This window comes from Fusarium verticillioides, chromosome 2, assembly GCF_000149555.1.
Source record: "Fusarium verticillioides 7600 chromosome 2, whole genome shotgun sequence".
Lineage (NCBI taxonomy): Eukaryota > Fungi > Ascomycota > Sordariomycetes > Hypocreales > Nectriaceae > Fusarium > Fusarium verticillioides.
Window position 1 is genome coordinate 1,025,856 of NC_031676.1, and position 22,090 is coordinate 1,047,945.

Consider the following 22,090-nt stretch of genomic DNA (forward strand, 5'->3'; position numbering starts at 1 on the left):
GGGATCTTTGCCTGTTCCACAGTAAGAGTAAGAGGCCCGCTGATTTGTCCAGGCGAGTTCTCCACATGCAAGTTAGAGCTTCTCAGCCTTGCTAAACGTCCAACCCTCCCATCATCAACACCATCGCGTCTGCTTTGTGATATCTGATATACCCGACATGGCGCATCTTTTGAATCCCCTGGCAACGACATCTCAAATCTACCATAAATCTTCATTCTCATCTCTGCCCAAAGATCTCCAAGATACAATATTTATTACTTCGCAATGCCTCACACAAGCTGCTGGTCAGCTTCTAGAGCTTCCTCAGTCTGTCACTGCGCAAGCAAACGTCATTCTGGCGCGGTATTGGCTTGTCGACTCTCCAATTGCGAATGAATTTAGTGTAAGACCAAACCCCGAATAAGTCTCTCGGCTTTGTCTGACCATACTGGCCCATGCTTCTAGGACACATCTGCTGCTGCTCTCTATTTAGTCGCGAAGATGGGACCTCAACCCCGGTCAGCGCGCGACATATCAAATGTTTATGCCTACCTCTTATCAGAGAGTTCATTGTTCTTACGGACCCCGGAAAGTCCAGAGAATGACCCAAGGTCGTACTATGTACCTGAAGCAGACTACCATGCTTTTCAGACTCGCATCCTTGCCATTGAAGCTCGCATTCTTTACACTCTCTCTTTCGACACACACGTCTCGCTGCCTCATCCACTTGCGGTTACTTACCTTCAGACCCTCGATTTTCTGGCGCAGCCTAAATCGATCATTTCTCTACGCACCGTTCAATATCTGAATGCAGCTCTTCTCTCACCTCAAATGCTGTATCTTACTCACCAGCCCCACGCGCTAGCTACTGCTGCTATATACAACGCGGCTCGTGATGTTGGTGCGAAGATGCCAGAGTGTGAATGGTGGGAGGTCTTCGATGTCGACCGAGAAGAGCTAGGGTTCCTTGTTGTCGGCATGCGAAGCGTGGAAAACTACCTTCGCAAGATCAAAGAAGATATGCCGGATCTAAGCGTGGGCATGCCTACACGAAAGTTGATAGATATCGAGCTGCAGAGGAGGGGCGTAGGAGGCGGGAACGATACTGCCGAGGTTGATGAAGAGCAACAACTCATGGACATGATGGACAGCAGATGATCGCGTGCCTTGCCTACCTAGTCTTTTTGACTCTGTGCTCGGTATCGAAATCGGTCCTAATGCAGCAACCTGGAAGCAGACGCCACTGTTTCGCGTGTCGCATGTCAGACAAAACACGGCCAATGACCTGGTGCATGAAGTTGTGGTTCTGCATATTCCAGGTCGACTTTTGAGAGCATCAGGCCATTATCGCGAGTCTCACTGGCTACAGTCAGCCCGGTTGAACGGAAATAACAATCGATGGTCAAGTCAATGGATCAATTGTGACGGTGTGGCATATCAAGAGCTGAATGTGGTATTCAAGAAGCAATTTGCAAAAGTCTAGAACCAGCCACGAGGGAAAAACGACGAGAGAAGAGGAAATAATGCAGGAAGAAAAAAGATATGCGGGCGACAACAATATCCCATGCATGTGTACAGTATGCGTAACACTTTGCCAGCCGGGTTTCTGGTAATTGTATCTATAATACCAGCTCTACCAAGTCAATATACCGACAAAGTGATACCCGGCATCATTTTCTTACATCGTCGTGACCCAATTCACGGTTCTAGAATTCATATACAACGTACACTATTACGTTTCACCCCGCGATACACAATCTGAAGCGGCAGAGGCGGTTACTCTCAGACGCAAGTAGTTAAATCCAACCGCCAATTCACCCATGAAACCTGCCAAAGCTCCATCAAGCAAGCTTCTGCCGTGTCTGTTAGTGACATGCGGTGAGGACAAACTAAACTGTGGGCCTTCTTGTACCCCAACCAGCCTCGAGGGCATCGTGGAGTTGAGTGCGGGGGATTTGAGGAACTAGCGCTGCCCTCCACGACTTGGACTGGGCGTTGTTGGGAACTGCTCTCAATGTTACAACACAGTGTCTTGAAACTTGGGAATGATGTAAGTCGTGACCGCGTACCGGTAACGAGGCGTCCAGAGACTGGGGTACAGGCTCCATTACCTACAGCCTTGAATGCTTGATCTTCTAGTCAAGTGACAACTATCGTGTACAGTACACGTAACAGTACATACATGCCAACTGATTAGCAAACACCGTTTTTTTTTTTTGTAATAGCGTCCATTATCTTTGGCTTGTTGCAAAAGATATGAGACAGATTATCTTGGCAGAGCCTCTTGTTCAACCTTCAACCCCGTCCTACCAGCGGTAAAGCCGATATCAGGAATAGCCTCGAGTTTAGACAAATCGATCTGACATATGTACTGTAGCGCCGCAAAAAACCTTATCTTTCCGCGTAACAAAAAGCATAAATAAGAAAAAAGAGGCTAGAAAATTCTCATGATAGCCAACTACCTATTCGGGGACAGGTCGTCGACAGTGCAGACTGCAGAGTCAAAGTAAATCAGGGGGAGGCCCGGTTAGCACGGAGTGCGAGGATATCCGTTGCCGCAGAGCAAACCAGAGTAGAGCAGAGCAGAGCAGAGCAGAACGTCCAATTGAAGCGCGAGTAAATTATCCCATTGGAGCGAGCTCCGATCGACAAGGTCATCCCGCGGCTTTTTTTCTGAAATCTTGGGGTGAGGCGAGAAATCGGAGTCGTTGATTGGTTCAATGGACAGGATAGGAAACCCTAGAAATCTGCAGTTGGGTTTTCTAGAACGACGTCTCTCTCGTGTTTCCCCGTCTTAGCCGGACGATGTTTATTGTACTTAATTGTGGTTCTTTTATGGGATTTGAGGACGGGAATAGTTGTAGGATTACATTACGTGACTAGAGATGAGTAGAGAAAAGAGCCGGTCTCGGTGCAAGACATGGAAGTGGCAATACCTTTAGAATCATCAACTGTTATGTATCGTTACACGGACTTGGAGGACCCCCATCCTTCTGGAGCATGAACGGACAAGACGGAAACAGGGGTGCACTAGTTAGTTGGTTATCGTCAGAAAGTTGGTGTGTGCACCCTCTAGTTGGCTTCACATCGTGGGGCAAAGCTGAGGGTGTTGTTGTTTGGTCCTGGTCCTGGTCCTGGTCCTGGTCTGTAGGTGAGAAAGATAGAAAATGGCTCACTCTGTTTAGTTTCGTGGAGCATCAGCATCAAAAGGCAAGGCAGGCACATCGTGGAGAACGAGATGACGAGATACGTATCTTCAATCGCGAAAGGTATATTAGGCCACCTCGACCTCTTTCTCTGAACCTCCCTACCTCTCTGTACTCTATCACTCTTCCACTGTCCATCTCCTTCACTTACACACAAAAAAAACCAAACACCACCACAATCATCACAATGTCTGACTCCGTCACTCCCCAGACCCCTTCCCACTTCGGTGAGAACAAGGGCATCAAGTTCACCTTCAAGACTGGCAACGCCCGTTACCAATGTGTTCTCCAGGACCGCGCTCACTAGTACGTTATACCCTCTTACTCCTAACTTCAGCCTCAAGTCAAGTACTGACCGTCCTTCAGCGAGCGCACCAAGGCTTCTCGCCAGAACTCTACCGACTCTGTCTCCTCAAACGAGTCTATCAAGACTGAGAAGTCTTCCCACTAAGCGTGTATGGGATAATGGCACCTTGATATACCGGTGACCAGAACAAACAATCAAAATGGGGGGAGTTTATTATACCACAATCATCTGGCATTATTAGCGACGGTTATACACAGGGACATTTGGCGTCTCCATGAATCAAACAATCTATTTGCTGTTACTCTACTATTGATGTGCACTGCTGAATGTGAATGTGAAGGTTATCAATGTGTATCTCCATACCAAGACTCGTCTCTGGGCAACCTGGTATTTCACCCAGTGAGAGCAACCAAATGACAAACAGGCATTCGAATTGTCAGGTTCATCTGCAAGATCCCGAATGCCAAGTTTTCCCAAGTCGCACTCGGTCACTGCAAAAAGAAACGGGGACCCGACCCCGTATCTCGCTCGGTGTCTCGCCTTTTCACCTGGATGGATCAATACTAATGATTACTCCACTGACCGATCCTCTTTTGCCGCTGGGATCAGGAACAAAAGACCGAATCAGTGACTTGTGCTTATCCACTGCGGATTTCGGACAAGACGCGGCTCTAGTGATGTTAAGTCGGAGGTCGGTGGCTCTGGGTTCCGGCGGCTGAAGGCGATTTTGAGGTCGTCGGTCGGAAGCCCCTGAGGTGCGACGTCTGTCAGATTGGGCCGGAAGACTCGGCCGGGCCGTCAGCTTCAAACAAACGTCAAGTATTGGAGCCGGTAGCTTCGGATATAAAAGCTAATGTCTCATCTCACTTACTTATATAGTTAGAGCTGTTTCTCCCTCTCAGCCCTTACAATGCCGTGCACATTTTGGCTCATGCTTATTGAAGGATTGAGGGGAAAAGCCAAAGTCGTACGCCATGTACGACTTTATCCCGCCAGGCGTCGTCATATCGTACCTGGCTAAGTTATAACAGACCGAAACCGATGAAACCATGCTCGCTTGGGTCTGTTGACGGAGCCAGGCTGACTCGAGCAACAGGCAATAGTCTACTGTCTACGGAGTAAGTCCCGATAATCGGTGCCGCGCAAGCAAATTACCACGAGCCCATAGAAGAGACGGATAATCTCACGTACTCGTAATAGGTTCGTCTTATTGCTAAGTTAATACTTTTGCGCCCAGCACTAACTACGAATACAATGACGTTTCAAAGGCAGCAGAGTTTCAGGGGCTTGTTCTCACTGACGCTTATCGCGAACTGATTTTGGTGTGCTAATAACAGTAGAACAGAATAGGCAAGCTTTCTCAAAATGTCTAGATAGTCTTTCTGTTCTTCCGCCAAGCGCGTGATGGTAGGTCGCTTGTACTTGTTAGTCGGCGCTGTAACTGTAATGCATATCACACATCACATCGCATCACGTCACGCGCCATCCGCAAGCGTCGATTGAGAATTGATGTTTGAGTCTGAGGCGACAAGATAAAGAAGAGTTGGTGATGTATACAGATGAAATCAACCAGATGAAAGCATTGTTATTTCAAACAATTGTATTATTATACTTTGGTGTTAGAAGTGTTAGAAGTGGGCTGTGCTTATGATTCTTAAGACTTTGGCAGCCCAAGTAACTCTCAGCTGGGCAGACAGAATGTGCGAGTAAGTCCGAATCTGAGTCGTAGTCGTAGTCGCCGTCGCTGTCACAATTGATTGATTGATACTGAACTTAATAGGTTTGTTTAAATGCTCCCTATCCCACCTCTTACGTCAATTTCTCTTCTACCCCTTCTATTGTTCTTTTGAGCTTACACCAAGCTCCTCTCTTTGTATCCCACAGTCACTCTTACTCGTTGTTTGAGTCGCTATTGTATCTGTGATTGACCTACGTACGACGTGCTCGACTATCTCTGTCGCTTTTTAAGAGAGGATGCCTCATCCTCTGGTAGCTACAGGTATGTAAATCAATCAATTCACAGCGCCACACTCCATTCCCTCTCATGATTTATCCACCAATTTCGCTTCTATTGATTATCTTCTCTGTATTCATCATCTTTTTACTGCTCATTCAGGCCAAGCCCACGGATGTTGATTACCCCGCGTCCAAGCTTGCGAATCATAGTGCACGTCTCGCCTGTGTCTGCCTGAGCTGAGGCCAAAAAGAGTGTCGCCTGAGCCACAGCCAATTCGAGGTCGAGTCCCGAGGCTGCCTGTGGCGAATACAGACGCCAGAAGCAGCACGAGGCCTACGCAAGCTCAAACTTCCTCTTGATTTGCCTCCAGCTTCCTCCAATTTATTCGTTGTTTCTGCCTTTTTTACTTTGTTCTTCGAGTTTCTGGAAAGCTCTGTCTTTGCATTTGTTTTCTGTGTGTCTCGCGAAAAGGAGAGAGATTTGTTGTCTTCTTTCTGTTTGCTCGCTTGACAGCTCTCACTCCACTCCACTTGGCATCCATATCACATCACGCCCATTCACACCTCTCTTTTCCCTTTTCCCTCCTCCATCTGCAGTCTCTCTGCAGACCTGAGAAGCAATGCCTAACCATATTGTCCTGGCATCAGGTGCCGTAGTCGCTGTTTCGGTCGCTATCGCCACCACTATTGCCATCTTCGAGTCGCCTGAAGTGCGACGATACGCCGACGATGTTCGAAGGCGGATAGCTTTCGCCCTCCACTCTATGGGTGAGGGTATCGAACCTCCCCACCGTGAGCCCAGGTTTAATAGACCTGAGGATGCCGATGGATTTTTCGAGTCCCGTCGTGGCGCTGGTGCCGAAGCTGGTGTTGACGCTGATGAGGAAACTCGCCGGCGACAACGTGAGGAACTTCTTTATTGGAACTCTGTCATGCTAGAGAAGCAAGAGAAGGAACAAAAGGACAAGGAAATCGATGAGAAAAACCTGGACTCATCACGACGAGGCTCTCATTCATTTGATGACTTCCTTCGTCAGGATGAGGGTGCTGAGCGAGGCGCTTATGTCTTTAACACTGGAACTGATACCCGCGCAATGGATGATGGTCTACGACGTCGTGGCGATGGTGCCCGCGGCTTCTCATCTCTCTACACTAACCCCTTTGCCGATGAACACAACATTGACCAAGACGAACTGAACGACGATATTGAGCAAAGCCGCCACCTTTCTCCCGCCCAAGACGAAATCTCCGACATCTACAGCGCCACTACCCAGGACCGAGATGAGAAGCCCGCCGCTGCTCTTATTGACACTGACCCCACCCCCGCCCTTTCTGAGAGAGCCTCTTCCGCCACACTTGAGCGTGAAATCGGTGTCGACGAGTACATGACCGCTGGACAAGAGGACCGCGACGATGCTTATTCCTCCATCCAGGCCTGGGCGCAAAACACCAGCCCCGAGTTTTACTCTCCTCTTCCCGTTACCCCCAGCGCTCCCATGTCTGAGCCTGAAATCATCAGCGATGATGGCATGGTGACACCCACCGACTCTGTGTCTCTTGTCGGTTCCGGGGAGGATATTGCCAACGATGCGCAATCGTCTCGCGAGGGTGAGACTGGCCGCTACTTCGATGTCATGAGCGAGAGCTCTGGCATGGCTACACCCGCTAGCTGGTCTGAGGTCGGCAGCGTCATCAGCGAGAGCGACGCCCACATTCCTGTCCACCAATAAACTCTGTCATGTAGGAGTTTTAAAATCATCAAGTCGGAATATAGGTAGGGAAGCCAGTGTAGGAGTAGGATTTTACTTTGAGAGTTATATAACAGACGTATACAGACTTTGAGGGTCTGAATTCTTGGGTTTTCTTTTTTGTATGGAGTTGGAGTTCAGGTTGCGGTAGCAAACTTATATCCTTAGCACCTGGCTAATCTCGTTTCTTTAACAAAATCTATCGACTCATTTGACTCTGCTTACTATCGTATGTGAACGCCTTATATGCATCCGTAAATCATCATCGTTGCCTACATCCAATGTGCATCTGTATATATACTACGACTCAAGCTTCTCTTTGTAATCGCCCCAAAGTTGCTCAACTGGCCGCCCAACCAGTTCGGTCCAGAACGGCTTCTCTTCATACTTCTGAATCCGTAGCTTCTCATTCAGGCGGCGAATGGTTCCCTTTCCAAACCGCTCCTCCAAGTAGTCCAGGAAATAGGCCGTTTGCTGATAGCCGGCGTCCCACTTTCCATTGCTGTCGCGTTTCCAGTGAGGGGGACTGAGAAGGCAGTGAAGTCGCACCCAGTCTGCGATGCCTTCTATCAGACCACCTGGGCATGTTCCATGGCCGTTGTACTGAAGGCAGTGAACGAGCTCATGAGTGAGCACACCGTTGATTTCCTCTGTGCGACGAGATATGGGGTGAATGTTGGCGATATACTCGACTGAGAAGTGAATCTCCTTATGGTCGCTGTCGAGGTCAGAGCCGGTGGTGTAAGCTACACCTGACATGCTACGCAGGATCACTGTCACAGATCGTGTCGTCGGGGTTGTTGTGGTGGGACACGTGGGCGATTCATACAGGAGCGCCAGTACATGCTGGGCCGCCTTGGCGAGGCACTCGGCAGCGTTGACAGAGCTGAGGAATACCGCAGCTCCAGGGTGAGAGAGATCACGACACTCAAGACGTAGCTTGGGGACCTTGAACTTGCCGGCGCCGGGAATATCGGGACCATTCCGTGGGCCGGAGGGAGTGGGTACTTGGATCGCCGGTGTCATGATCGGGGCCTGGGAGAAGATGGAGGCGGGGGTTGGAATGGGAGTGACTGGGGGAAGATGAGGCATATATATATAAGGGCGTGGTGGTGAATCAGGGAGAGGGTTTAAGACGGGCGAACCACGATTTTGATGTTAGGGGTTTGGAGTTTGGCGAGATGTTGAAGTTAGATGAGGATGGAATGTAACAGAGGGGCAAGATTAGGTTAGAAATGGAGGCTTGCTGGGTAAAGATGAAAACGGCAACTTTATGTGATTATAGAAAATCGGATAAATAATCGAGTCTGTAGGAAGAGAACGAGAACGGCTCAAGCGTGTTGCTGAGATATCATGGGCAAGGAAGACAAATGGATCAATGATGAGGCTGTATCATGATTGAGATGACCCCTCAGTAGAATTGAACAGGGGTACGGAATTAGTGGCTAAAGCGCTGGAAGGCCCCGCGAAACTCGGTACGACACAGTGGAGTAGCTTTTTAGGCAGTTGCAGCAAAGCTTCCATGGCGGGACGTTCTTCGCCGGGGCAACTGCAGCAACCTTGTTCGGGCAGATTGTTTTTCTTTGAATCTGCTGTGCCCGACAAAGACATTATTGACACCCAACCATTTATGATGACAGCGAAACCATAAGAAAAAGATAGTTTAAAGTGAGAAATTATATTGCAGTCAAGAAAAACTACAACTAGAAGTATATCAGATATGACTCTATATAAAGACAGCGCATCAGGTATCAATGGTCCTGATGTAATACAGTGTTTGGGACTCATTTCTGGACTCTACGGCAGATTACAGCAATCATCGGGGGGTTGAGCCAGCTCCGTCAGCTCGCACTATTGGCCACAGAACCTACCTACCTACGAAAAAGGATACCCGTCTTGATCCCTAGTGCCACAACCATAACATCAACATAACAAACAACAACAACAACAACTGAAAAAAGAGCTCTCTCACGCTCTCAATGCGCACTCTCATCTAAAGCGGTTCTTCTTGTTTCGCTCTGTCCCCTACGGACTGTCTCGCAATCAAAGTCACAGGTATGTATGTGCACTTGCGCTTCTGCTTCCGACCCCCTTGTTAAATTCCGGACAACACCATGGCCAGCGCATCACCATGATAGTCTAACCCTTTGGATGAGGGGAGAGCTACTTTATCCCACTTCGCGTGGCCTGCGCGCGTCTCACTCAACCCCTCATTGAATCTTCATCCTGATCGCGACTAATGCCACTCTTCTTTACAGATTCGTCATAGATTCACCCATGGCCGACACAAAACTTACCGACCAGCAGGTCGCTGACCTCAACACCATCCTGCGCGGCGACGGAAGTCTTGACTCCAAGGTCCAATATGTCACAATCATCAAATCGGGTATCAAACAACACAATGTCCCCGAATCCAGTGTCGCTCAGCTTTTCGACGGTTTACGCGCAGCTACTACCTCGCAGCATGCCGCTCTGGTAAACGCTGGTTTCACTGCCCTGAATCATCTCCTCACGCGCCTCTCTCGACAAGACCCCAAGCTCCTATCTAAAGAAGCCGCGCGAACTTTACCAATTGTCGTCGAGAAGCTCGGCGATCATAAAGACAAGTTTCGTTCCCTCGCTTCGCACTCACTCGTCACTCTATACGCCGTTGCGCCAGCAGATGTCGAACGTTTTGTTCGAAACTCAGCCATGAACGGAAAGAACCCCAGAGCAAAAGAAACTTCAATGAGCTGGCTACTGCAGGTAAGTACAACCACACCTGCTGCGCTCAATCGGGTGTGCTAACGGAGTACAGATGCACAAGGAGAATGGCCTGCCTTTCCGAGGTTACGTCCCTGTACTCATGGAACTTCTCGAGGACGCCGATGGCATGGTACGAGATGCGGCCAAGAACACAGTCATTGAACTTTTCCGATCTGCGCCAAATGCTGCCAAATCCGATCTCAAGCGACAACTCAAGAACTTCAAGGTACGACCGGCAATTGAGCAAGCTATTGTCAAGGAGCTCGCCCCGACATCTATTAGTCGCCCCGAGACTCCCGCCGCCGAACCAGCCGCTCCAGCACCTCGTCCAGCCCTTTCAGCCAGTACTTCATCAGTAGCACCAGCCGAGCGTCCCATCACTCCTGGAATCGAGACCAAGCCGGAAACTCTCGAGCCACTGTACGTCAACACAAACCGCGAGCTGGACGACATTTTTAAGGAAATGGCGTGGTTTTTCGAGGGTAAAGAGTCGGAACAGAATTGGCTGAAGCGAGAAAACTCTGTCAATAAGCTGCGGCGACTCAACGTGGGCAATGTTCCGTCTGATTTCCCAGATACCTTCCTTGTCGGGGTTAAGAGCATGTTGGATGGTATCATCAAGGCAATTACCTCTCTGAGAACCAGTCTCTGCAAGGAGGGTTGTGCTCTTATCCAGGAGATGGCTAATACGTTTGGTCCTGCAATGGACCCCATGGTTGAACTGCTGATGCAATGTTTTGTCAAACTCGCTGCAGGCACCAAGAAGATCAGCTCTGGACTTGCCAATGTGACGGTCGACATAATTCTGAGCAAGGTTTCGTACACTCCACGCTTGATGCAGCACATCTGGATGGCTTGCCAGGACAAGAACGTTGCACCGAGAACTTATGCTACAGAATGGCTCAAGACCATTCTGAAGAAAGAGGCCCAGCACAAGCATCATATTGAGCACACAGGTGGTGTGGAGTTGATTGAGAAATGCATCAAGAAGGGCCTGACTGATGCTAACCCTGCTGTGAGAGAGAAAATGCGATCTACGTATTGGGCCTTCTGGGGAATCTGGCCTGCGAAAGCAGATGCGTAAGTTGGCTTTAGTCCCGTTTCTGTCATTTTTATGGCTAACACGAATTAGCATCATGGCCGATCTGGACGGCACCGCCCAGAAGCTCTTGAACAAGGACCCTAGCAATCCTCATTCCCCTAAGAAGGGAGAGACGGCTGCGCGACCTGGATTGGGATTATCCAAGAGCACAATGGGCACAAGCAAGCCAAGTATTCGAGAGGCTATGATGGCTCAACGAAAGGCAAACGCAGCGAAGAATCTGCCAGCTCGACCAGGCTCAGCTATGGCTCACCTTTCACCCGTGAAAACAACCACTTCCACCGCATCAACAGCAGCAAGCAAGCCATCAGGAACCCGAACTCGTCCAGAAACTGGTGGCATGTCAGGTGCTCCGATGCGGCCAGCAAGGAGACGACCAGAGATGGCAGCGCGTCCTGCGACGGCGGGCCCCTACTCAGTGCGTGACATGGATGGTGGAAGTCCTGAAAGTATCAGGTCAAAGACACCCAAGCCCCGAGAGACCACGCCTAAGAGAACTGCTCCTCGACCACGACCTGGGCATGCTTCACATGCTAGTGAATCCAGTCTTGCGTCACCTACGTCGGTGAGGTCAGGCACCAAGCCCGCGGCTTCACCTCGCACAAGTCCTACAAAGTTGAAGCAATCACAATCTGTCATGCTGCCTATGAGCAGCCCCTCCCGAGCAAATGAGGACTTTACTCTCGTTGTTCCAAATATGGCTAATTTGAGGGCCATCCAGAAGCCTGCACCAGAGCAGCACCAGAGGGCTCCTCAGGCCAACCAAGAGGTTCTCTCTGAATTAACCACTCCTGTGCTTGAGGAATCACCAAATATTGTCCCAGAGGCTCTTAAAGAGGCTGCTCCAATCTCAGAGCCAGAGACCGTCCCTGAACCCACGGTTGCGGCTGAGGCCCAGGCCCCCGCTCAACCTATGGAGGAGGTTGCTGAGCCTCCCGTGGCCGTCTCGGAGCCCGTGGTTGAACCTACGCCCCAGCCGTCAGAAACCGTGCAGGCCGAAACTGTTTCAGAAGCGCCCGGTTCGACACTGCAAGTGTATGAAGACCCTTTCACTGATGAGCAGCCTTCTCCAAAGCCGACCTTTAACGTTCCTGTGCTTGAAGACAAGCCCGTCAACGCTGATGCCGCCAACCTGCCCAATGCCCGTGCTCAATCCCCCGTGACACAAGACGTAGAATCCTCTGAGAGAACAAAGCAGAGCTCACGACTGCTTGAAAGCGGTATCACCAGAGTCAAGGCAAAGACTCTTGATGTTCATGGATTCCGAAAGTTGCAGTCTCTTTTGCGTGATACCAAGGGCATCTTCACTGATGATAAGTTTGAGGCTCTGTTGATTGGACTATTCCAATACTTGGAGGATCCTCTGTCTGGAGTGAGTGCTGAAAAGGCTCAGGATGTCAAAGCCCAAATCCTTGCTACAATCAGGCTACTCCTCCGAAAGGAACGTGACAACTTCCAGCCTCATGTGTCCAGGGGTCTTGAATCACTTCTTGAGACACGCAGTGCTTATGATATCCGTGCTCATATTGTCAGTGGCGTTGAGGTCTTGGCTGATGAACTCGTCACTATTGGCGATGGCTCTGAGATTGTTGTCGTCCTAACAAAGCGTCTTCAAAATATTGACAGCTCGACTCCCGAGGGAAGCCGTATGCTGAGCACCGGAATGCACGTGTTGCGAAGCCTGCTTGACAAGAGACCCAACTTCATTCCTACTGATACTGAACTTGGTCAACTGGCCAGTCTTACCGCTCGATGCCTTGTTTCTACAGACTCTGGTGTCCGTATGGACGCCGTTCAGCTTTGCGTTGCTCTTCATTCAAGGGTAGGCGAGCAGGTCTTTTGGAATGCCCTGAAGGATGTTCAGGATGACCCCAAGAGTTTGATCACCTACTACATTGTCAAGAGACAGCGGGAGCAGACTCCTACAATTGCGGCCTAAAGGAACACGGTGACTACAGGCTTTCATCTGTTGGAGTTCAGGGGATATTTCATGGGTCAGGCGTTGGATGCCGAAATTTCATTAGGGGAGGATGGTATGGCATAATGGGTACGGAATGGCAATGTCAAAAGCAAGGGCGAGTCATAAAAAGGTGTCAAGTTTCACTTCCATGATGCACTGGCGGCAGAATCGACGTGTTTTGGTTTCACATTCTTGAGTTATGGCTATTGAATAGTCTAGTTGCTATGTTTTTTAATGCCCTGAGTTACTTGTCCAGTTGTACATTTAGCTATTTGTAATTACTTGCACGTTTTATACATGAGACATTGGCCATTGCTCGTTTAGCTCAGCTCCAGCATTCTCAGTCTTTGATACTTAGAGCATAGACACAGCAATACATTGGTCTAGAAATGAGGAAACATCTCAACCCAAGCTGGTGATATGTAAACCCCAGCAGGAGACCGCCTCAGACTAAAGAAGGACTCGAAAACAACATATAGTCTGGCAGCCATGTAGACGAGCAAGGCAAGCCAAAATGCGATATAAGTCACTAGCCACGTCGTTCCATCGGTTCTCACAGCTGTAGCGAGTACTGCCATGACAAAATACAATGCCAGCGCACCCGCAATATAGAGACAACTTATCTTCCACATCAAATGCTCGATAGAGTTGGGAAAGCTCCAGTTCCAAGCTGACAGATGAACACCACCATAGATACCAGACAGAAGCAGCGCAAGACCAGCGAGCCACTGAAACTGTTGGAAGAAGCCCAAGAGACCAAAGACGCCTTCGCTTTCAGTGAAGATGCTGAAGTTGATATCGAGGTTTCGTTTGCCCTCGCTGAAAGGCATGGTTCTGTACGCAGGGTCGAGGACTGGCTTGAACTCTGGTAGCCGAGCGAGGAAGAGATCTTGGCCAGCCTGAGGTCCAACATCGTCTGCGGACTGATCATCTCAAAGTCCCAAGCGATACGATTCACTTTGACGAAACTCGCTGTCTTTACGAGAGCCTCGCGGTTGTGGAATGGAAAGGTTGACAAGATGGCGTCCCATCGATGGAGGAACTGCTCTGATAGTATAAGGGGTATATGTGCAAACTCGGAGTGATATAAGAGCCCAGATGGTAGGATATCTCCAGGCCACATCTCCAGCCCTGGCTCTGGCTTTACCCAAGGCCCTGATCGTGGGTTCGCCCAGGTATCGGGTAGTCTCTCATAGGCTGGAGGTCTTGCTAGTCTTCGCATCCAAGACCAACCTATCCAGTTTCGAGAAGATGATTCAGGAGCTTCTTCGAGAAGCTGCATCTCTTCTACCCTTGAAACATCATCAATGTTCATTCTGAAGGGTTTAGGTGTGACCCGATCTGGCTGCATCAAGCTACCTCTTCTTGGAGGAGGCGGTTGATCTGGATGTTGCTGTGGAGGGAACAATGCCAGTCTCGTTGACATGTTGGGATAGAATTGGCGCTGAACAAGGAGTGCTATCTCTCCTTTGAAATCTCCTGGATTAATAATTTCAGAATCCAGGACGTTGAGAGGTTTCTGGTTGACGTTAGTCGATACATCAACGATAGACAAACGAACATACCCTAAACCAACACAAGTAAAGGAAAATCGCACACACAACATGAACCATAGTGTGAACCTCTAGCAAGCTAAGAGGCAGGTTCTGAATCTTCCTGGCAATGCACTGCATGACCATCCATATGACCTGCATAACCACTAGTATCTTCTGGAAGTAATCCGCTTTGCTCTTGTCGTCGATCTTTTTCTTCGATATCGGGATCCAGTGCCCTCTCTCTGCAAACCAGGTCACTGTTCGAGGGCTCAAGCGTACTGAATATGGCCGTTCCATCGATTCGAACAACCGAAAGGCCTTGTTGTGAAGTTCGGGGAAGGACAAGATATCGTCGATGTTGACTCGAACACCGCCCATGATGATGAAGAACGTGTAGGCCATGTCAATGTCGATCTAAAGAAAGTTGGATTATTAGTAGGCTAGGCTCTTGTAATAGGGGTCCAGACATACAAGATCTGGGTCCGAAGGAGTCGTGTTTTGCAACGATCGAAGCTTCGATCTCAAGTTCCAAGCCTGTCGTAACCGATCCGCTGCCATATACAGAGCAATCTCAGGCGCAAAGAGGGTTATAGCAACCCATTTGAGCTTGTAGAGAAATATGTAATGCCATGCCGTCTTGACAGGGACATCGAGATGAAGAGCCGTGTAGATACACGCAATAAGTGCCAGGATGCAACTCTGGAGGATATCCAGAGTTCCTCGAATATTAGGTGAGTCAATCCAGGCTGGGGCTATAGTGTCTGTTGGACTGTGTGTGATAGTCCATGGTGCATCTGGAGTAGCCATGATTAGCTCAAAGTAATGAATGAGACAGAGAATAAGAAGCAGAAGAGTGAAAGGAGTGAAAGGAGTTTCCCAATGTTAAGAAGAAAGTGTAGATCACGCAAGATACGGAACTCTGCATCTTGGCTTCAATATGTACCGAATCAGGCTGAGGCTGAGTATAAAGAATCTATAAATATCAGCTGCAGGCTCAGGTACTGGTTGGTTCAGACATTAGATCTGAGGAGTAATAGACATGCTTCCCCTCTTCACCTGCAGTAAAGTGATGCAAGTCATCGCTCTTCGACATGATAGGCAGGGGTAGTTGTGTGGGATATATGTATATACGATCAATAGTCATGGATAATATGGAGTTGATATATGTTACAAACCCGACGAAACTGGCATCAACGAGGGCATGAAAGAGATACAGTCGTCACCCCCATCAGAGAGAGCGTGAAGAATATAAAAAGCCGTCCTACCGAATGAAAAGAACCTCTGACCCCTTTTCGTCAACGTACAAAGATAACCAATACTCCCCCCTCCCCCCCTTTGCCTGCCATAAACCATCCTCAAACCCACCATCACCAAATGCACAAGAAATTTGCCAAAGTAGCCACAGCCAAGCAAGCAAACAAACAAACAAGCAAGCGTGAGAGAAAAAGAATTGGATATCATTAAATGCCCTGGCACAAAAAAACGCCCTGCGGGTTGGATGACACATGCAAGCGAACCGAGCCTGGGAGCTTGAAAAATCCAACAGTGCCCAAGTAATCTTTTCATGGCATCCCAGATCGTGCTCATTCGTGGGGAGCGAAGCCCAAGAATCCACGACTCGGAGGCCTCGTTAAAAAGTCGATACAGTCTTCGTAAGTCCTTTCCGTATAGAGATCTCGCGCTCCCTAAGCATCCTCGAAGATCGTGTTACTGTTCTCAATGACAAACTGTATCGCAAGGTTCTTTGCGTGCATGTCCGTCATCTCGCGCTCAAGACTCGTGTCACGCATGATGGTTGGCGCAAACACGACAGCCAAGTTCTTGGGAGACATCTAACCAACTGTTAGTGACTGTAGACGAAAGGAGCAATAGTCAAGGCAACATACCAAGTTCTCGGGTTCACGTTGAGCAACGCGTGCAAGATGGAACATGAGGAATTCAAGACAATCGCGATGCCTTTGAGGCATCGAAGCAAACGTCTTACGTAGGTGATCGCTTCGTTCCGTTTCATCGACAATAGCTGTAGGCTGTTAGCACCCCGTCATCCGACAAGCCACAAACGAACTTACCATTTGATTCGAGAACTCGCTCATAGACATCGAATGTGAGCAAGGGGATAGGAAGTTTGCGGAAGTATTGCTTCAGCACACTGGTAACAGCAGTGATATCCAGATCTGGATCTGAAATATCAAAGTTCTCATCCTTGCTGAAGCCGTCCTTGATCATGTTGACCTGAGAGTTACCACCAGTCTTTCGGTAGATACCCTCCTGGTCCATTCCTCTCAGTTCCACCTCTTCGATACATCTTGTGACTACACTAGGAATCTGTCGGCGCTCATGGTCGGCTCGCTCTGCGAGATCAGATCCAAAGAGAACCGTAGCAGGCTCAGCTGCGTCAACGTTGTTCATAGTGCCCGCAGAGCCGGACTTGGGCACGGCATTCTTCTTGCCGAAGAATCCAAACCCTTGTCGTTCACGCTCACGTTCGCGCTCTTCTTGTCTCTTGGTCAGTGCTGCAGCTGCACTGTGCTTATCATGCGAGTTGACGCCGTTGGAGGGAGGCCCAGCAGGCGCTTCGACTTGAGCCACAGTCATATTGTAAGGCATTCCAATGTTCTCTCCGTTCAGCTGGCCCTGTTGCTGCATCCTCTCACGGTCGTTCTGGAATGCGACGACAGCTCTGTTGACACCCTTGGCCACACCCTGGGCCAATCCCTTGGAACCCTTCTTCCAGTTGAACTTCTTGGCTTGACCCTTTCGGACTTGGACCACAGTTGGCCCGGCTTCGACGATGGTCTCTTCATCAGCAGGAACCAGAGTAGCACCCGTTGAGAGACTAGCAGCATCGAGGTTGAGCGAAGAGGCGTTAAGGCCGCCCTTGCCTGGTCCGTAGATACCCAGACCGCCAGGAGACTTGATATCTCCTCCAATCTGTGACTTGAAGCGTTCTTGGATCTGATGTGTCAAATCGTTATTCATATCAGCAAGCTGTGCATTCTTCGATGACAACTGCTCAAATTCAAGCAGAGCACGGTCTCGATCCGCAATAGCTTGATCCTTCTCTTCAAACAACAGATCCCGCTCTTCGTGTAGCTGCTCAATTGCGGCTGACATGGTCTGCTTGACCTTTTCGAGCTTCTGAACAAACTCCTTGATTGCTGAATCCTCAAGATCCCGGGGATCGATAGGTGTCTTGGTCTCCTTTGCACGCTCGACATATCCGGCCAAGACCTCCAGCTGTCGAATCATAATCTCAGTCTGGGTGTCAAGAACGGAAACTGTCTTTCGCTTTTCGACCAGCTTCTTGTTGAGGCTCTTGAGATCCTTCTCAGTAGTAAACTGCCTCTCGAGCTCCGCAACTCGCTGCTCAGAGTTCCGTAATTGCCGCTTAAGAAACGCGGGATCGTCGCCTGACGCCAAAGACATCGGGCTGCTGATCTCCTGTGCATGATAATCGTCGGCGACTGGAGTTCGTGGCCAGCGAGGCGACTGTGTCGCTCGTGTAGTCTCACTAATGCTTCTGGCATGGCCAGCTCTGTTCGATAGCTGGTTTGGTGACTCCACGCTGTTGGTGCGCCCATGTCTGACAGCGTTGGAAACTCTGCGGAGGATGGAAGTTGAGCCTTCGTCTGTACCTAGGATACGCGCCATGTCCTCATCCATACTAAAGTCACCGCCGCTGCTCCATCTAGGTAACTTTGGCGAAACCTTGGGTGAGGTACCGTCGTCCTTTGCCTCCTTGCCGCCAGAGTGGCCCTTGTTGTTCTGAGAAGCTGGAGGGATGGGAGCAGAACGAGGCTGCATGTAAGAATCGGCTGTTTTCTTTTGAGTGGGAGTCTGGCGGGTGGGTGTGGGATCATCAGTGGTATCTTGTCGGTTTTGTCGATTGCTGCCATTAACTACCTTTTGTCAGTATACCAGTTTGACTTTTACTTTAGCTAAAACTTACCATTACGTCCTGGGGCAGCTGGAACTTCCTTTCGCGTAAGAGGCTTTGCGTTCTCTGGCCTAGAAGATGTTCTTGTTGACGAGTCCATAGATGCACGGAGCTCGTCTTCGTCCATATACCTCGACTCTTGGGATGAGCGAGACGCAGGTGTGGTGGCGTTGCTATCGGTGTGTGGCAGTCCGCCCTTACTAGGCCCGTTGCTGGTTCTCGCAGAGTTCGTCTCTGCAGGCAAACTCGAGGACTGTGAACTACTCCTTGAGAGAAGCTTCTTGCTCTTGGGAGCCTCCTGCAACTTGAAGTCTTCCGTAGGTGCGCGGCGACCACTTGTCTTCTGGCTCTTCTCGTCGGTAGGGGATGAGCGTTTACTGGAATCGGTTCGCGAGTTCTTAGAATGCTTGCGATCGGGAAGCTTTGGTGCAACGTCGTGCTCTGAATAGGATGGTTGACGCCCTTTCTCCTGGAAAGCAATATGTGGTGTGGAGGTATGAGAGTCGCTTCGTTTCTCAGACGCCGGTTTGGCCGCACTGAAATAGTCCTTTGACTTGCCTGACTCTGGTAGATTATCTGAAGTTGATTTCGGCGTTGGATGCGGGCTTGGGTCTAAAGCGACCGAGATCATGAAGCTATCGGCATCGTTAGAAGTATTGTCGTTGCGGGTCATCATGGTCGAGTTTCGGTTGCTTCGATATGTTGTAGCAGGCAAACTTAAGCCATCAGGCTTTCGTTCAGGAGAACGAGCTGGCCTGGAACTGCTCCTAGATGACGACTCGTTACGACCGTGATTTCGTGGACGAGGCGAAAGCTCTGTAGCAGTATCTGAATCAGGATCGACTCGATCATTGGAAAAGGCATTCGGTGGAATGGCGTTGGCGGGAAGGGCGGGCAGTGACTTTTCCGTGATCATGGGTGAATGTTCTTTTTCTCTTGCTTTCGCCGCAGCTGCAGCTTTAGATTTTTTCCGCCTTCGTGCCATCAGCGTTTCGTGGCAGCCCATGCAGAAGATGCCTTGTGAAGTGCGGGCATATCGTAGGTTCTCGATTTTGCGTTTGCAGTTGCGACAGCGGAAACATGTAGCACAAAACGCCTGCTCCCCAGTCAGGATGGCTAGGTCCTCAATCTTATTGCCGCAGGCGCTGCAGCTGTATGTGCAGTTGTTGCAGATGAGTGAACCATCTCCGAGAAGTAGTAGGTTCGCATCAGAGTCGAGCAGTGTGCCACAGGTATTACATCGAAAGCAGTCCAGATGCCATCGGTTACCGGCTGTCAAAAAGTCAGCTTGCCCCAGGATACGGCGGGATGATTTGCAATCTTGCGGTGAGGTGCAGATGATCATCGTGGATAACAGTGACACATCCCACTAGACCAGCTAATGCTGAAAATTGTTGCAACGTACCTAACTCGAACGCTTTTCCTTCTTCGAGGATCTTCCAAGACTGTTAGTAAACCATTCCCCAGTGTTCTTTAGGTCGAGTAGAACAGCATACCTCTCCGCAACCTTTGCAGGGAAAGACGTCGTCGGTGTCATTGTCCATTCCAGGACTCTCCAAGTAATCCTCCACGATGCCGGCCATTGTGGGCAGTTGTGTTGAGAAGCAGCAAAAGTTTGTCTTGGAACTTGGGGTGAAGCGATCGAAATGTGGTGCTCACAGCGGATACGGCATTCAAGTACGGGGTTGTTGCAGCCCAAGGTAGCAAGCGACACGACGCAGCTAAAGAGCAGGCGTCATGGACGAGGTCGTAGCTGAGAGCAAAGGGGTCGGTTGGACCAAGCAAGAATCGCGGAGGAAGTCGTGGGAGAATCGACGCAAAAAGGACGTTGTTGAGGCGGTCGGCGGGCGGTCGAATCGGAACGGGGTAGGAATATTTGGTTGATAGCTGTCGCACGGTAGTGACCCTTCTGTGAGGGCGACTGACAAGAACTTTGAATGGAGTTCAAAAGTCAGGAAGCAATGGACAGCCCAGCGAATGTCAGGGTAAGGTCAAGGCCAAACCAGCAGACAGCGAGAGAAGTCGACGGAGCCAGGCCAGGGGGCGTGTGGAGGGTTTGATGAGGACAAGGGCCTGGGTGTAGAAACGGACCAGGGGCTTTCTAACGATGGATTCGCTAGAGGAACGTCGACCAGGTTGGAGATGAACAATGCTGAAGGTTGTATTCGCAGATTCGACGCAGGAGGGAAAAGAAGCGAAAGAATCTCTACAGGAGGAGAGAGAGCGAGAGAGGCTAAGCTAAGCGATGTATGTATGATGGGCGTTGTGTTGTATGGAGGTCTGTGTCCTGTTCGATTGGATCGACGTATAACGGACAGAGCTGAGCTAAGTGTAAGATGGCGATGGAAGCAATGAAGAAGAAGATGATGAATTCGGCGAAGACACGATGTAACAGAAAAGGATGACAAAGAGATTTCGTTGGAACTCCAGGTCGTGTACAGCACAACAGCATAACACAGCACAATGATAATACGACACAACAAATGGAAGGCAAGAAAGAGACAGCAGAGCAATGTGATCCGGATATGTCGTGGTCCTGGTTCACCCAAGGAGACTGTGAGGAATGAATGGAGACGGACGTCTAGTGAGGTGGGATCCGAATGTGGATGGGATACAGCCACTGACTGAAGGGGAGTCCCCAGCCCCAGGGCAGCCCAGGCAGTGAGCACTGAGCAGTGGGCCAGCCCAGGGGATCATCCACTAGACCTGGCAGGGACAAACAGCCCAGTGAGAGGGGTTACAGCTTAGGTTCAAGGGGAGAGCCCGCCCGTGGAGGGGGGGAGGGGACCTGGAACCTTGGGCCAACGCGCTAAATGGCCCCTAGTTAGGTAGGTAGCCGTTCCAGGCCAGGGCGGGTTTAGCAGCTGTGACCAGTGTTCTCCAGCCCGTCTCACGATGAAGGGATGTTCCATTTGTCAAGAAGAAATGACAATGTCAATGTCAATGTCAAAGAGAATTGAGCGGACGGGCTCTTCTTACGCTGAAATAGCAGGGATTAGTAGTAGTACACAAGGGGCTTATCTCTAGTGCTGTACATGTACACGCAGGATTCGAATTGAGAGTTGTTCGCCGATATGGGATGTCGTCAAATACATTGCTTGTCTCACCCAAGCTATACATATGATGAACCTCCGACAAGACCAGTTCACAACATTCACATGCTTGGGTCTGGTTGGAAAGGATATTTTAACTTTGCCTGGTTTACAGCCTAGAGCTGAATTATAACTCCTGTAAATAAATGCGATATGCATGCCCAAAACTAAACTGTCCCTGTCACTTCACGACGACTATAACAGGGAGAAAGGTATCGGAATGATATTGACCCACGTCTCAGCACCCGCCGTGTCCGAAGATAGGTAGTTACTGTAGGGCTCTTGAGCAGGGTCTTATTTTAATTGGGAGCTGACGAAGTGTACACGTTGTCTATGAGACTATGACTACGGAGCATTTATCATCTGAGTGACTGAGAATTTAGTTCGAGTCTTGGTGAATAAGGGGGCGTTCTAGTTAACTGGTACTCGTATACTGTGATGCTGCAGATGCAAAGTATAAGGTGGCTTACAACCATGAGGTGCTGAGGAGTCTGAATACATACAAGGTATGCAGATTCACTAT

At 49.7% G+C, this 22,090-nt stretch overlaps 7 protein-coding genes across 9 annotated transcripts; 4 read left to right on the top strand and 3 right to left on the bottom strand.

The window, feature by feature from the left end:
• The first annotated feature begins 93 nt into the window (after positions 1-93).
• On the top strand, positions 94-1,719 carry FVEG_15815 (hypothetical protein). Its single transcript, XM_018905032.1, has 2 exons — positions 94-382; positions 445-1,719. The coding sequence occupies exons 1-2, from the start codon at positions 158-160 to the stop codon at positions 1,135-1,137; spliced, it is 918 nt and encodes a 305-aa protein (XP_018751516.1). The 5' UTR covers positions 94-157; the 3' UTR covers positions 1,138-1,719.
• A 1,049-nt stretch (positions 1,720-2,768) lies between these two features.
• FVEG_06152 (hypothetical protein) lies at positions 2,769-3,799 on the top strand. The gene is made up of 2 exons (XM_018894433.1): positions 2,769-3,491; positions 3,552-3,799. The coding sequence occupies exons 1-2, from the start codon at positions 2,980-2,982 to the stop codon at positions 3,634-3,636; spliced, it is 597 nt and encodes a 198-aa protein (XP_018751517.1). The 5' UTR covers positions 2,769-2,979; the 3' UTR covers positions 3,637-3,799.
• Positions 3,800-4,143: 344 nt separating this feature from the next.
• FVEG_06153 (hypothetical protein) lies at positions 4,144-7,416 on the top strand. 3 transcript variants are annotated; one of them, XM_018894436.1, is made up of 4 exons: positions 4,144-4,692; positions 4,761-5,198; positions 5,273-5,491; positions 6,097-7,416. In XM_018894436.1, the coding sequence occupies exons 3-4, from the start codon at positions 5,467-5,469 to the stop codon at positions 7,176-7,178; spliced, it is 1,107 nt and encodes a 368-aa protein (XP_018751520.1). In that variant the 5' UTR covers positions 4,144-4,692; positions 4,761-5,198; positions 5,273-5,466; the 3' UTR covers positions 7,179-7,416. The 3 variants fall into 3 exon arrangements, with proteins under 3 accessions (XP_018751520.1, XP_018751518.1, XP_018751519.1); XM_018894434.1 differs by having other exon boundaries at positions 5,273-7,416; XM_018894435.1 differs by having other exon boundaries at positions 4,768-5,198; positions 5,273-7,416.
• Positions 7,191-8,638, bottom strand: FVEG_06154 (hypothetical protein). The gene has a single exon (XM_018894437.1). The coding sequence runs from the start codon at positions 8,286-8,288 to the stop codon at positions 7,497-7,499; it is 792 nt and encodes a 263-aa protein (XP_018751521.1). The 5' UTR covers positions 8,289-8,638; the 3' UTR covers positions 7,191-7,496.
• Positions 8,639-9,071: 433 nt separating this feature from the next.
• FVEG_06155 (protein STU1) lies at positions 9,072-13,398 on the top strand. The gene is made up of 4 exons (XM_018894438.1): positions 9,072-9,251; positions 9,455-9,941; positions 9,994-11,021; positions 11,074-13,398. The coding sequence occupies exons 2-4, from the start codon at positions 9,474-9,476 to the stop codon at positions 12,980-12,982; spliced, it is 3,405 nt and encodes a 1,134-aa protein (XP_018751522.1). The 5' UTR covers positions 9,072-9,251; positions 9,455-9,473; the 3' UTR covers positions 12,983-13,398.
• Positions 13,387-15,345, bottom strand: FVEG_06156 (hypothetical protein; the record flags this gene model as incomplete). The annotated part of the gene is made up of 4 exons (XM_018894439.1): positions 13,387-13,926; positions 13,962-14,522; positions 14,569-14,952; positions 15,010-15,345. 4 exons carry the CDS (start codon positions 15,343-15,345, stop codon positions 13,387-13,389), a joined length of 1,821 nt encoding a protein of 606 aa, XP_018751523.1.
• A 278-nt stretch (positions 15,346-15,623) lies between these two features.
• On the bottom strand, positions 15,624-20,988 carry FVEG_06157 (hypothetical protein). The gene is made up of 6 exons (XM_018894440.1): positions 19,972-20,988; positions 19,881-19,911; positions 18,488-19,747; positions 16,608-18,437; positions 16,425-16,558; positions 15,624-16,370 (listed from the first exon to the last, which is right to left on the bottom strand). Exons 1-6 carry the CDS (start codon positions 20,056-20,058, stop codon positions 16,224-16,226), a joined length of 3,489 nt encoding a protein of 1,162 aa, XP_018751524.1. The 5' UTR covers positions 20,059-20,988; the 3' UTR covers positions 15,624-16,223.
• Positions 20,989-22,090: the final 1,102 nt, after the last annotated feature.

Coding starts and splice junctions, on each gene's coding strand:
- FVEG_06152 (XM_018894433.1), top strand. CDS start 2,980: ATGAACGGACAAGACGGAAACAGGGGTGCACTAGTTAGTTGGTTATCG. Junction 3,492..3,551: donor CTCCAGGACCGCGCTCACTA/GTACGTTATACC, acceptor ACCGTCCTTCAG/CGAGCGCACCAAGGCTTCTC.
- FVEG_06155 (XM_018894438.1), top strand. CDS start 9,474: ATGGCCGACACAAAACTTACCGACCAGCAGGTCGCTGACCTCAACACC. Junction 9,942..9,993: donor CAATGAGCTGGCTACTGCAG/GTAAGTACAACC, acceptor AACGGAGTACAG/ATGCACAAGGAGAATGGCCT. Junction 11,022..11,073: donor TGGCCTGCGAAAGCAGATGC/GTAAGTTGGCTT, acceptor AACACGAATTAG/CATCATGGCCGATCTGGACG.
- FVEG_06157 (XM_018894440.1), bottom strand. CDS start 20,058: ATGGCCGGCATCGTGGAGGATTACTTGGAGAGTCCTGGAATGGACAAT. Junction 19,912..19,971: donor CCTGCAAAGGTTGCGGAGAG/GTATGCTGTTCT, acceptor CAGTCTTGGAAG/ATCCTCGAAGAAGGAAAAGC. Junction 19,748..19,880: donor AGGAAAAGCGTTCGAGTTAG/GTACGTTGCAAC, acceptor ACTTTTTGACAG/CCGGTAACCGATGGCATCTG.
- FVEG_06153 (XM_018894434.1), top strand. CDS start 6,069: ATGCCTAACCATATTGTCCTGGCATCAGGTGCCGTAGTCGCTGTTTCG.
- FVEG_15815 (XM_018905032.1), top strand. CDS start 158: ATGGCGCATCTTTTGAATCCCCTGGCAACGACATCTCAAATCTACCAT. Junction 383..444: donor CAATTGCGAATGAATTTAGT/GTAAGACCAAAC, acceptor CCATGCTTCTAG/GACACATCTGCTGCTGCTCT.
- FVEG_06154 (XM_018894437.1), bottom strand. CDS start 8,288: ATGCCTCATCTTCCCCCAGTCACTCCCATTCCAACCCCCGCCTCCATC.